Source organism: Parambassis ranga, chromosome 2 (genome assembly GCF_900634625.1).
Source record: "Parambassis ranga chromosome 2, fParRan2.1, whole genome shotgun sequence".
Taxonomy (NCBI): domain Eukaryota; kingdom Metazoa; phylum Chordata; class Actinopteri; family Ambassidae; genus Parambassis; species Parambassis ranga.
This window is the reverse complement of record NC_041023.1, coordinates 14134605-14149110: the sequence shown is the minus strand read 5'-3', so window position 1 is coordinate 14149110 and position 14506 is coordinate 14134605. Positions and strand designations below refer to the sequence as shown.

General features: G+C 40.4%; 3 protein-coding genes across 7 annotated transcripts in view; 2 read left to right on the top strand and 1 right to left on the bottom strand.

Moving 5' to 3' along the window:
• adcy2b (adenylate cyclase 2b (brain)) overlaps positions 1–1396 on the top strand; it is a 29195-nt gene extending 27799 nt beyond the window's left edge. The window contains exons 23-25 of one of the 2 annotated variants that reach the window (XM_028399329.1): positions 828–942; positions 1018–1142; positions 1230–1396. In XM_028399329.1, the coding sequence (XP_028255130.1) occupies positions 828–942; positions 1018–1142; positions 1230–1382 (393 nt within the window). In that variant the 3' untranslated portion in view covers positions 1383–1396. The remainder of the gene's footprint in view (positions 1–827; positions 943–1017; positions 1143–1229) is intronic. The other variant, XM_028399331.1, reaches the window with a different exon arrangement.
• A 148-nt stretch (positions 1397–1544) lies between these two features.
• On the bottom strand, positions 1545–5215 carry cfap90 (cilia and flagella associated protein 90). The gene is made up of 4 exons (XM_028399332.1): positions 5030–5215; positions 4823–4939; positions 3436–3610; positions 1545–1654 (listed from the first exon to the last, which is right to left on the bottom strand). Exons 1-4 carry the CDS (start codon positions 5144–5146, stop codon positions 1638–1640), a joined length of 426 nt encoding a protein of 141 aa, XP_028255133.1. The 5' UTR covers positions 5147–5215; the 3' UTR covers positions 1545–1637.
• A 3907-nt stretch (positions 5216–9122) lies between these two features.
• LOC114432639 (triple functional domain protein) overlaps positions 9123–14506 on the top strand; it is a 52887-nt gene continuing 47503 nt past the window's right edge. For 3 of the 4 annotated variants that reach the window (XM_028400788.1, XM_028400784.1, XM_028400786.1), the window contains exon 1: positions 9124–9497. In XM_028400788.1, the coding sequence (XP_028256589.1) occupies positions 9428–9497 (70 nt within the window). In that variant the 5' untranslated portion in view covers positions 9124–9427. Of the gene's footprint in view, positions 9498–14506 lie in introns of all 4 variants that reach the window. The other variant, XM_028400785.1, reaches the window with a different exon arrangement.

The window sequence follows — 14506 nt, the reverse complement described above, 5'->3', positions numbered from 1 at the left end:
GAATCCTAATCAACACTGTGTGTCAATGTGTCACACAATGAAGGGGACATATATGCGATCAGCAATTCTATAGAATCATCCGGGATTATATGGAATCTTCAGCGGTTCTATAGAATCACAACAGATTCTATAGAATCTGATGTGATTCTATGGAATCTTCTGTGTACTTCTAGTACTACTACATTACTACTCTTACAACAACACACACATTCTCTCTCACACACACACACACATTTTGAAGTAAGACTGTCAAGTGACTCATTTAAAATTCATAACATTTTTATATTAACATTAATTTCACAGAGGTAGGCGCTTGCAGCTGTCATTTTTTGAAGTGACAGCTGTTATAGGCAGATTGTATTGTATTAGATTGTATTAATTGTTGCTGGCTGGCAAATTAATTAACACTGACTGTCTGTCTCCAGATTTTGGAATGTTTTCATTGGACTCATTATAAAACAAGGAGACTGCACAACAATTACAACATACACTTGAGGACTGTATAATGGACCTGAAACCATGCTAACTGAAGCCACATGTGCAGCTGATGGTCTGTTAATGTATTCCAGGATACAGCATTTTCATGTATAGAGTGGAGGGGAAATGGTTTACAGCCATATTCATTAATCACATGTAATACCAGAAACTAAATAACAAGAACAGTGGAATTGTTTAGTCTTTTGTCTTAAGATTTAGATGAACATAATAACCCCACTGCATGCAGTTGAGAATGACATGTATGGTGCTCTTTATTTGCAATTGACAAGTTATTACTGTTGACATTGATGCATTGATACATGGCTCTCCTCCCTGTGCGTCTCCCTCAGGAACATGACAGACAGAACATGCACATCGGCACCATGGTCGAGTTCGCCTTTGCTCTTGTCGGGAAGCTAGATGTCATCAACAAGCACTCTTTTAACGACTTCAGACTCCGAATTGGTGAGAGCATACAGCACTCGTTTGACATGTCAATGAATTAGTTAGGATGACTGATGTCTTATGTGGTCTTTGTAGGGATAAACCACGGTCCAGTGATTGCAGGGGTAATTGGGGCCCAGAAGCCACAGTATGACATTTGGGGAAACAGTGTAAATGTGGCCAGTAGGATGGAGACCACGGGGGTGCTGGGCAAAATACAGGTTGGAGGTCTTATAAAATGCATATCCATGGTGTAAAACATGTTAGTAAATGTTTTATTCTTGTCACGTTTCTTTGTCTTTCTGCAGGTAACAGAGGAGACGAGTCATATCTTATCCACATTAGGTTACATGTGTTCATGTCGCGGCATCATTAACGTGAAAGGCAAAGGAGAGCTAAAGACCTACTTTGTTCACACAGAGATGACCCGATCTCTGTCACAAGGGACTGTGATGCCTTAAGTGTGGCACACTAAGTGAACAAATAGACTCGAGAACACAACTGCACAATGATTTGTCATGCTCTCTAAGTAAAACCCATTACCAGAAGCCAGCGGTACAATGGATAGGCAATTGTTGAGAACCACTTTTGTCCTTAGCAACACAATGTAGATCAGGGCCAAGGTGCACCGCAGCAGTCCTTCAAGGCTGCACTTCGGATGGGTTTTCACATCTCAAGTGTAACAAGGACCTCGCTCCAAGGAGTCTCTTCACAGTTTAAAAGGAGTGCCTGACTAAAGAGAGGTTTGCTAAATTAGTGCAACTCACAAGGACCACAGTCATCCATCTGTACAATAGTAGCTGGTGTGGAGCTAATTACCCATGCCAGTGTTGCAGTGCTTCAGAGCCTTATACTTGAGCAAACTGGGCTGCTGCCTGCCGAGCTGGGTTTTTTTTTTGTTTGTTTGTTTTTTTAATTTAAATCTCTGCCTGGTTGGCAGCATCAGCCGGTTTGTTCCATTTTATTCCAAATGGATGTTACAATAGTTTATAGTCATATAAAGCTGTTGATGCCAACAAATTGCCAGTGAGATGGGTAGTTTGCCAGAATCTGTGATATGTATTTATAGTTTTAGAGCTGCGTTTGTGTCCCACTCGAGCAGGTGGACTCAGGCACAGAGGAAAAGTAGTTTTCTTTTCTTTATGGTCCATCTAAAACCAAACCAACAGCCTGTGTGTACATGTTCACTGCCATCCTTTTGTTATTCATTAAACATTTGTATATAAATGGATGTCCTCTCTTTGTGTGTCTTTCGCTTTAGTACCCCAAACACAAGTGCCCCATGAAAGGCTTCGGACACTATAAACATTCACAGTACTATATATATATATATATATATATATATATATATAAAACTACAGACTACTGCCACCCGCTGGTATGGAGGGATATTACCTTATAATAAATAATACAAAAACTGCAGTTCCTCAAACGACCACTTGAGGTTGGCTCTAAAAGAGTGTTTATCCCCACAGAAACAGTAAACTATAACTCTGTTTCCTCTTGCAAAACAGTTCCTTCAAAAACACATTATTTTCTTTCATTTATTTTGTGGAACATGATATTTGTTGGAGTTATGGACTGACTGAAGTACAGCAACAAGCTACACTCACTTCAGCAGCTCTGACTAGATGTAAAACCATTTTAAAGGCTTCACTGACCAAATACCAGCCTGTATGAAATCATTTTTATTTCTCATGCGTGTGTGTGTTCCCAATCCTCTTAAATAAACACTACAGTTTTAACACCAAACAGAGTGGCATACTGTACTGTTTCTAAGAATAAAAAAACCCTATTTCTGCCAAGACACAAAGGCAGAAGCAAATGAGAGATGTCTGCTCTCAACAAAATGCCTTTATGCAGGAGGCTTGGTCTTAGCTGCGTGGGTTCACAATTTATACTGTAAGCATCCAAGAAGTAGGGTTAATGAGGTACAAAATGTATTTACGTAAGACCAGGGTAACAAAAAGTCAATCAAATGTAGGGAAGAATAGGTCTAACACTGATTAGTCTTTTTTATGAGACCTGTTCATTCAAGGTTTCAAAAGATGTTCAATCGATATACCAAAGTAGTATAAAAATTGGTCAGCTGTTCCCACAGTAACATTCAGTGATTCAAATGTTCATGCAGTGAGGAGTATGCTTATGAATTCGCATCACTTCTGACATTCAGCTTTATAAAAGAGCCTATTATATTAAAGACAGAATCTGAAGAATCCAAGACTCTCATCTCTGCTATCATGTGAAAGATTTAGCTGTAATAACTGAAAGACATTTTGTGATTCTGTCTGTCTTCACCACCTGAACCCTCAAATTATATTTATGCTGATGGGGTGATTTTAAATGAGAAAAGCTTTGTGGTAAATGTCGCCGTGTTCATACTTTCTCCTGTGTTTCTGCATCTTTTGACAAACCCAGTGTTTCTTTACAAACTTGTGCAGTAACCAGTGCATGTTACAGTGATATGTTCAAATGTCATCTGATTAAATCCAAACTAAACTGAAATTTACTTACTAGGGGCCACTGAACCATAACCTTCGTCCACATTTCTGATGATCCCATTTTTCATGTAAAACTCAGCTTTAATGCAAGCCACACGCGCGTGCTCCCGGCTTCTTTGGTACAGCGCAGGTGTAGAAAGATGGCCGTACCATGAAGAGGACAGCACCGGCACACCTCTGGACTTCTCCTGGAAGAGAGCAGGACAGCAAGGCATGGAGAGATGGGATGAAGCTGTGCTGTAAATAATGGGTTATATTACAGAGCACAAAAAAACATAATAAATGTATTTTTGCCAAAAACAACATTTGTGTGTGGGGTCTGTACCAAGGAGCTCTGTGTGGCTGTGTTTTGACACAGCGGTGCTTTGAGGTAAAACCTGTTCATATAGTACCAATGACATTAGTTCTGCAGGTAAATGATGGAGCTAGTCATAATGAAACACCATAATAATGACATTTAATGACCATATTTTCTTCAGCTTATTATGCAGTTGCATTTTTAGCTCAGCATTAACTGAAAGTTGTGCTGTGCTGCTGCTCCAGTTAGATGCCTTGCTAAGGCATTAAAGCAAAGGTGCTTGCACTTAATGAAAAGATCATAGTTCTTTCCAATTAGGCATCATTTTGCCTCTGCTGCTCTGCTACATGTAAAAGCGTACATCACAGCCAGGGGAGAAAATTGGCCCTGAAATGAAACTATTAGCTACACCATGATGTTATACTGACAGAAACTGAAGTGCGTGTCTTGCTCATTATCATCCTCAGTAGCTGTGTGTCTGAGCTTATTATTTAACAGACTTTGGAACCTTTGACTTCAGGGAGGCCAGACTGAAGGCGGTATCTCTTGGCTCTGAAAGATCCACTGGTGGTTTAGGGAGAATCACATGCAAATAAATAAACTAATTAATAGATAAATGAATACATTTTTTGAACATATTCCTACTCAGATGTGAATTCTGGGCTAGAAACATCCTAATTCGGCAGGAACTGTCACTGAGCCTGACAGCTAACCACTCAACTCGATGTAATTACAAGCTCAGCTGTGTGTGTGGCTGCTTTGTTCACCGCCCTCTCTGCTTTCAATGACCCAGAAACTCAATGTGAGCTAGTTTTCTTGACATGAATAATAACTCTATGGAGATGAAATGGCTTCAATAGGAGCTATAAACAAATGCCACCTTGTGGGAAAAAAATCAAAGAGGCTTATAAATATGAATTATTATTTTTTAAAAACATATTCTGTGATAATGACATTTACTTCCAGGGCACTAAAGAGCCATATGTGTGTAGGTAGCAGTACAATACACTTTATACACATTATTTGAAAAAGTTTAAAGAACATAAATCCATATAATGAATATAATGAGCCTGGACCATAGCCACTAAAATGTGTGCAGTACCTCCTGGTTTATTTGAAGTCCTCTTCCTTTAAAGTGTGTCCTGTCATCCCGGTGCAGTCTCATATCATAACCTTCAGCCTGGTGGAACATTCTGTCATAGTTGGAGACATCTGAGACCTGCCCATGGAGAAATGTGTTTGAAATGATACAGCACTATAGTGTTAGTTAACTAGCACAGCAGCTGTGTTCCAGTTCCGGCTTGATTACCTTTGACTCTCTGTTGAAGTAGGACGTTTCTTCCGGCACATTTCGTCGTGGTGGGATATAACTGAAGACAGATATGGTGGACAGTGGTTTGGTTTGTGCCTCCAGTTCAACGTCCATGGCGCTAGTAAAATATAACCCTCAGTGTAAAAACTGGTGGACTCTCGGCTTAAGGACGCAGTGCGCTGGCGTCTGTGGTTGCTTAGATGCCGAGTTACTGCTGACGTACAGCATTTAGTCCTATCCCGAGGGCGCACGATGGGTCAGTCTCTGTACGTCCACAGAAGACGTCTTCGGGACGTCCGGGAAAGACGTCTTTTGGACGTGTGGAGAAGACGTCCAAAGGACTTCAGAAAAAAATAGGACATCATTATTTTAGTATTATTTTTAGTCATCTCCCAGTGTGAACCCCGCTGACTATTTGAGGACAGTAGCATTCACTCGGATGGTTTCCGCTCAAACATAAATGATGAATCTGGTAAAGATATAATGAATGAGGGGAATCAGTCAGCCTCTCGGCTCTGTAAAGGGGAGGAGACGGAGAAACTCAAGGTTTATTGAAGGAAATCTGTTATGTTCACAGGCTGAGTCACCATGGTAACAGACTCCGAGTATGTTTCCCCTCATCAGGCTGAACAGAGTTCCCATTAAACCTGCTTTATCAATCGAGCCCTGAACACTCCTGTATGCGTTCACTCAAACTATTTCAATACTTTAAACCAGAGCCGAAGACTTAGGCTGTTATTTGGTATTACCTATAGGCTTATCAATATGCATCTTACTTTGACAAAAGATGATGACATGACAAAATGAACTGGTTTTATGAAGAATCGTATTAACATGCTGCAGCTGATTTAATTACAAAAGAAGGAGAGAGATGGCTGTGCGCAATTACGCACATGGCATTGGAGATCAGTCATTTCACCTCACTACAGTGTATTCTACTGAGTACCGATCCAATAGACTACAGCTGTTCATTTTTAAAATCCGAAGCTATAGGGAATATTAGCACTGGAACCACCTGCAGGCCCCACACACACCTCATTCAACAGTCCAGTCTCTTTGCGTACCTATCAAAATCCTGTTTTTCAGCAGCTGGATAACATAAATAGCCTGCTGCTCCTGCCCTATGAGAGTTTCTGCTCATTTTGAACTTCTATAAAGTCTTCAAAAGTCTATGAAGAAAAGAAAAACAAATGGTCTGTCAGTCGTAGCACGTCCTCCTTTATGCTAATAACACTTGACCCTTAAAGGCCCTTCAAAGGTCTCACACTGCATCTGCTGTGTAACTCTCTGCCAGCAGATCAGTTTATAACACCGGGCAGACTATGCCTCCAGCACCATGTGGAATAGCTACGTGCTTCAGTTATGGGTGAGTCCAACGGCTTCAGATAAAGTATAAATAACCTCTCAGTCTGTCAGCACTGGAAATACAGATGGTGCACCTCCAGCTAATCATGCCAAATTGAATTCAATGGTATCCGTATGACCAGTTGGGTATACATACTTCTATAAATCAATCGCTTTGCTAATAAAAGACACAAACATGGTCAGAGACATGCACAGAAATGACAGTAACACATTGTGTGAGTGTGTATCTCTTAGAAAATGATAGTGACCTGAAAGAAAGCTTATTGTTGACATGGCCGTCCAGTTAACCTCTTAGCCTTTTCCATTTAGCAGGCTTCAGGTGTGATATACTTTTGTCCCATATTTTTTGGTGCGTGGATGTGTGTTTGTCTGTTCCCCTTCACCAGCTGAGCTGCAGACGTTGCTTTGTTTTACCTTTAAAAATTTAAACCCATGTTTCAAAAGAAATTTAACAACTTGCATGCTTTTATTATTATGTAATTCATATTAGGCTGTGTGTGTTCCCTCTATGTGTGTGCGTGTGTGTGTGTGTGTGTGTGTGTACTAGTCCTACCTACTGTTATTTTTCTCTCCTTCCATGTAATTATGACAGAGCAGCAGGCGGTGGCCAATAAGAGTTTGCTATGAGTTGGCTATTACTGACTGAAGATGAAGATTCAACTGCAGTTCAACAACAGTGATGATGAGGACAGCTGGGATGTGCAGACAGAGACAGAGACAGACAGAGAGGGGGAGACGGAGCATGATCACCACCTGCTTTCTTTCATTTTAGAGGTTGTCTCAGAGCACAGGAGTAATTACGGCTGACATTTCAGAGGGATATATTGCTATTTGGCAGGGGTTACTGTGGGAATGAAACAACCTGAAGGCAGGGGTCAGCCATTCAATGGTCCTGAGTTATTAAAAGGAGACCGTCCTGTCACTGAGCCTTGTTCTCATCTGCTTTTTTTCTGCTGTCTTCTTTGCACATACACATGTTTCATACAAATTAAGTCGGTGTCAAGCCAAACACACAACCTCAGCTGATAATGAGGTTTGCCAGCAAAATCTGTAAATGTTATTATCAAAATTAATTAAACAACCCAGAACAACAAATGACTCATAACGCTAATTGGAAATGATACTGAGAAACTACAGGGACTGAAACTATTGTTCTTAGCAGTTGGACAATGTTCTGATGAATTTGAGGGATTGGAGAGGTATCTCTCCTCCATTACTGCCAGTTGATCTTTAGTATCAGCTTTCCCCCTGCTGGCCATCATAAGAAACACATCAGCATCTAAGTAGTGAAATTAATTTGCCTACAAACCAGTATTTTTCCCCTCATTTTTCTAAAAAAATAAATATATCAATTGCACACTCCAATTTAAATACCATACTCCTCCACACTGAACATATTTTCAGCTGCTGGAGAAGTTGCATTGTAGAAGATGATCTCCAGTCTTCCACTAATTGCAATGAACATGTTACAGCAAAAGGTAATTTTCCCGTTGAGCTCCAGTTATAAAAGGACAATATAATGTCATCTCATCGATAAATCATTTTACAGTCTGTTGCTACATTTTCCCGGCAGTTGATCAATATATTTTTGCTCCCTGGAAAACACTGGGTGTGTGTAGTGTGAGTACATTGTAATAAAGGGTTAATTTTAAACTTTCTGTATACACACATCAAACTTTTCAAATCAATTGTAAAGGCACATTTTTTACTTAACCGGCCGGTTTGACTCTGTTGTCTGTAACTATGTATTTCTTCTTGTTTTATTATTATTGGTGGTAATTAATATCTGACTAAAGATACATGGCTATAAATATCTTACCAGACCTGTGTGGACAATGTTCTGCATTACAAATTGCACGTTTTTGCTTCTGCACCTATGTTTAATTTTTCTATTTTGCTGTAAATAATGTTTATACTGTTTAATTTCTACCGTTTTGCTTTAGTGCCTGTATTTTGCTGCTGCAATAGCGAAATTTCCCAGCTTGGGATAAATAAAGTATTTTCCATTCTATTCTATTCTATTCTATTCTATTCTATTCTATTCTATTCTATTCTTCTACTTTGGGGCGTCGGTTCCGGCCTCAGCCAGTAGATGGCAACAGTGATGTAAATATGATATAGTCGAGTTTCAGCAGCTGACCTCCTCTGTGTACCTGTATCCGGGAGACATACCTCCCTTGTACTAAAAATTTATTGTAATTTTATACACATATCAATGAAACTAATGAGAGCTGAAGTTACATATAAACCCTAAATCCACCATTTTCATAATTATCATAATTGACAGGCTTGTTATTGCCTGTGTTGAATGAAATTTGAAATGCACTATTAGTTGAAAGCTTTAGAAGCACGGTTGAGTTGTGTTTCCCTTTTTAAACTTATGAAAGCACAGTAAAACATTTAAACTTAAATTTTAAATTTTTAAATTTGTATTTTTTATTGCAATTAATTGCATACATACAGGATTTTATAGATATCTTGTTGAAGCTCACAAAGGGAACACAATGAAAACGTTTGCTGATATTATGACAGTCATTAAGCTGTACTGTCCTATTGTTTCATCCCACATCACAGTCATCCTTCCACTAATGGTGACAGAAAACAGACATTCTGAAAACAGGTGAAGGAGACTCAGTAAATGAAGTAGGGGGCACTGCCCCCTCGTGGCACCGTCGCGCCGACCGCCGTCATTCCTTGATGACCCACCGTCTGCTCATTTCCGAAAGCTTACGGAGATTCACCGAGCAGCGACCCAGCCCCTCCCGCCCCCCACATCCCCGCTCCAGCGACTCTCCCCTCGGCTCCACTCCGAGGAGGAACCCGGTGCCCCCGGCTGATCGTTTCCAATTACTTTACCCCAAGATGGAGGTTTGCAGATGGCACTGTTAGCGTCTACGAGTCGCTGTAACCCTCCGTGTGGCTTTAATGACGCTTTTGTCAGGACAGGAGTGATTGTGTGCCACCCTTTTGTCGATTTTTTGGGAGGTCTACTCGGGCGATACTGAGCTCCAGGTACGGGTTGTGGCAACCATGAGCTCTGGGGAAGGAGCCGAGGAAACGACGAAGGACGCCAGCGACATAGAAGCGTTTTTCAAAACCGGTAAGCCCAGAAAGAGTGGGAGAGGTCGGACTGAGCTCCACTGGGAGCTGATCCCGTTGCTCCAACTACGTGAGGGACATTGTTCCTATCCGTGTTGTCATGTTTGGAGATAAGGTCTTTAGCCTAAGAATTTTACAAGCATTGCGATAAATGAGTTACCGGGCTAATTGCAGGGGATAACACAGCTGTGAACATTTCTCATATCGTTTCTCGCCCATATTTCTCTAATTAGCTACATCTGTTCGCTCACCCAGACTGAGCAGCTAAGGAACGTTAGCTAGAGTGCTAATTGTCTGAGATCCATCCCCGGACACCTCACCTAGATTTTACAGTGCATGGCATGGCTAGTCTTCGTTGGTTTTCATAATACACTAATCAATGTATTTCTCCTTCTATCCACACAAATTAAGCCCACTAACAGTATGGCTGTGAAAATAAGAACGTTTTATATAGATATGAGTTAGGATGAAGAAATAAACGATGTGGGTTCTCTGTCCAACTCCAGACTGAGATATTTAGGTCAAACCCTCTCTTTGTTATTGTGTTTACAAGCATGTTCAAGGGTCATTTTTGTAATAAGATTTAATTAAAGTCCAAGAGAATTAGAGTTACTTTCTATGAGAAAATGAGCTGACCAAGACTGTCCGATAATGGACTGGTGGCTTATTTTATTTGTCTCAATATTAGCTTCGAGTGCTAGCTGTGAATCCCGAATCAGATTTAGTGAATCCTGTCTGCTAGCTAGTTTAGCATTGCTAGCTTTTCAGTGGGTTGACAACGCTGCCGTATATCTTTACAGTTTAGTGGCGTGTTTGGTAGGAATCCGTAAAGTGTGTGTCTGTTTAAACCGTGTACACTGCTGGGTCTTTGTTTGTTGTCTTTCATGCTGTCAAAATTTAGCACAACCGTCCAAGCTATGTAAACAATACATGGCGTGGCACATACAGCTTGGGTGTGCACTGTGCAGGATAAGCTAGCTTCGTATCACAACTTGCCAGGCCAAAATGCCGCCTTTCTTAATCTATATCTTGTTCTTGTGGTTGTGGTAAAACATCTAACTAGCAGAGACACTGATTTATTCATGTGCAACAAAACGCTTCCGTTTTCTGTAAAATTCTGCCCAGCTGCATGTACTTAATTGCTAGCATTAGCTAAGACGGCTAATATATCAGCAGGGACTGTGTTGAAGTCTCACCACGGGCCTACAATGATTTCATTGCTTTAACAATGGCTCATAAACTGTGAAATCCAGGGGTCCTTGTGGAGATTTAAGCGGTCACATAAATATGAGGTTAAGTTTTACTTTGCATGGAGATATTTGTGATTCATTTATGCTCCTTGTACAGTGCAGTATAACCTTAAATCAGGTATAAACAATGTATTTTATTATGGATACAGCTGAATGAAATTGTGTTCCTTACGAAAAAAATCTGCCTGTTTGTGGGTCTTTGACAGGGGGAAAAACAACTGGTGAGCCCTGGGCTGTGCTTGCATTTGCCAGATAACCCTCTAGCTCTGTTCAGTGGCTGCAGGCAGTGAATTAGATCCAGTGCTTAATGTCATGTCTGCTAGTGGACTCATCTAAAGATTATGGCTATACTTACTCTGTTGTTTTCAAGTTAATTTACCCTGGTGATTTGATATTGTGACTTATGGTACAAAATGGAACACAACGTGTACACACATATCCGTTCTGTTCATAAGCCAAAGCACTGGGGGTTGTTGTAATGCTTATATTTTTGGGTTTCAGTCTGATGGGTGTAAACAAAGAGGAGAATGTAGAGTATTGACATTCAGCCTCTGGCCCCTGTGGTTTTGTGTCTAGTGAGATAATAAGCCACAGAGGGAAGTTGGGTATCCATATTGAGCTGATCTGATGGCTTGAGGAGAGAGGCGAGAGGCAGCCTGTAACACACTTGCATCCACACTTTGTATGCTGATGGTGCACAGCTGCAACCATTGTACTTTGTTGTTAATCAGATCCGTTGTTAATTTGTTGAATATTTAAAAAAAAATAGATATTGATATAAATAGATATAGCTTATTGCTGCAAGCCTATCTGCTGTGGTTTATGTTGGCAGGTCAGCTCTTTATTTACCAATGGAGCGCTAAAACTTTGTAATAACTTTATTTGTTTAAGAGAAGCAGGGACACAGTAAGATTTTGTTGCACAAGTGTTTTGGGGTTGCAGGTGCTAAATAAAACAAATACAAATTGTTGGTACAAATACATTGAATACATGTAAAAGAACATTAATATACACATTATTCTCCTATCACAGGAATAGTTTAACACCAGTTTGACTCATATCTGTCTGTAATGCATTCTCTTAATCATAACTAGTGACTAGTAAAAATGGGCAGCTTTAAAGAACATTATGGCATAATGCTCTCCATTTTTCTACTTCTTAGGCTACATCAGGAGGATGTGGTACTGATGTGCTGTTGCCCCCTGCCCCCACTGTGAGGTTCTGTCATTTACAGGGTTTGTGCTGACGTCAACAGGACAATGATTGACGAGACCACATAGTGTATGAGATAATTATATGATGACGATTACTAGAGACTGAATAACTGCTATCCAATATTTTTTAGATGCAATCAGTGTGTAATTATTACGCTCAGTTGTGCCTATAGACCATATTGTGCACAATCTGTTGTTCTGTGACTTTTCTCAATGGTGAAACCAATATACGCCTAAGTATAGATGGCCCACTACTGTCTTTGTACAACAGGCAGTAGTTGGTAGGCTTCAGTGTCACGTTTGGGCTCCCCTCTTTTTGTTTTGCTTATGAACTTCCTCCTCATGGGTCTGGGAATCTTGTTCTGACATGCACAGGTTTGAATGTCTTGCCATAGGCTACACTTTTTTTCTTACAGCTCCATCCTCATCTCTTTTTCCATCCTTTGGCATTTGGGCTCTTTGTCTGTCCCATGTCTTCTCTCCCCACTGTCTGTCTGCCTGCCTGCAGCATTCACTCGCCAATGTCTGTTTCATGCCCCCCCTTTCCTCCTGTTCTTGTTTCATGGTGTTGGGCCCCTGTGTCCTGATGCAAAATGACAACTATTAAAAAAAAAAAGCTCCCCCTCTGTCTCTCCCCTGTCTTCCAGACTGGAATTAATACCTAAGCCTCAGAGCTCTGAAATGGGGAGTTTTGTTGTGGCATGTTGTCAATCATCAACTTCACCACTCCAAACATGTCTTTGTGTAGCCACTGATTTAGTGTTGGTTTTATACAGTTGTTGTACACTCGTTGGTCGTGTAGGCTGTTATCCACCAGGAAAAATGTACCGTCTGTACTACTGGGCCTTGTGAATGAATTTTCAGAGGCTGCAGCATGCCGTTCATAAGGTCGGTCAGTATGTTTGAATGAGCGTTGGTGTGTCCGTGTGTTTGTGCAAGACGAACCAGTGAAACAGACAAGCAGGAGTGAAGGGAGGGAGAAATTTGATCCAGAGCTTGCATTTATGACTCAGGCTCATTCACCCAGTCTGTTCACACACACACACACGCACACACACACACACGCATGCATGCATACATGCACTCCGATACTAATGGATATTGATCCAGAAGATGGAGACTGATTGAGGTCCCTCAGTAAAGGCTTCCTCCAGGCTTAAAGCTGCCAAGTCAGATGCAGAGCAGAGGCTACAGCCTATTGCTGTACAAAGCAGATTTCTTTAATCGTCCTATGTTACGGGCTGGATGTAAACAGATCGGTATATCATAGATCAATACAAATCACTGTTTGTTATCACTTTGTATTGCATTTCTTTTGATATACATTTTGTGTTTCTTTTATTTAGAATCTGTAATAGAGATAGAGAAACCAAAGTTAAAATGCTGTTTAATTCTCTACTTACATTCCAAACAAGTTTGTAAAGCACCCTCATAATGCAGGTCATCTGGGTAATCTTGATTTAAAAACAATAACAACTTTGTGATGTTGATTTAAACATATAAAGGACAGAATTTGGCTGCAACAAGCACATTAATCAGTGCATTGGAAAGACAAATCGTGAGATTTTCCGACTGAGTACCGTAATCAAGAAGAATTCTTCTGTGCTGAGGCATTGTGTAGTTCGCAGTGCAAGATGCTTTGCGAAAACCAAAAGTCACTGTCAATACTCGCATACACTCACAGGAGCAGTTTCTCCTATTTGCTGTCCTCACTGACCTCCTGTTTGGTACTATAAAGTATTTAGTTCCCTCAGTCAGTAGCTGTTTTACTCATGCACACATAAATATTAGCTATTTCATACACGTCAGTGACTACTATTATGCACAAGAAAGTGGTGCAGGCTTAATAAATGGAAGCCAGCTGAAGGGAAAGATGATGGTTATGAGACTTTAGATTTTTATTTAGTGAGACGGCTTCACTCAAAGCAAATGGGTGGCTGGGTAAAAAGCTTTTTTTTACATAAAAGTACTGGAGATTAAGTTAAAACGAGGATTAAAAAAAACTCCTTCTGCTTGAACTGTTGCCTTTATTGTGGCATTAAAAATGCAATGTTTCAGTCAAAAAGGCATTCATCCCCTTAAAAGAAGCACAAATACAATGCAGGGCAAATGGTTACAAGACCAGCAGCTTAGGCACTTGGAAACCATTAGTGGCACACACAAACACATCCCATTTATGTGTGTGGATAAAGATGGAAATTTAGGGGATTTTGTCAACATATAAAATGCTTTTTGGGTTAAAGTATTATAGATGGCCATCTGTTAAATCTATTCAAGCATCATTACCATAAGGTCTCTCGAAAACGATTTTTTTCTGATTTTTTGGTGGAAAAGCTAGAAGAATTTTAGTGTTAATTTAAATTGCATGAGTCCCATGAGTAATTACACATAATCAATGCCATCCCTTATGACAGGTGCTGGTGCATTAAACGTTAAAAGCAGATTACAGCAGAGCAAGCTGGACCCTCTCAGTCTGTTTTAAGGTCAGTTTGAGTTGGAGGATGTCTTCTTTATCTTGTTTGAATTGTCATCTGGTTAGAGCTGCG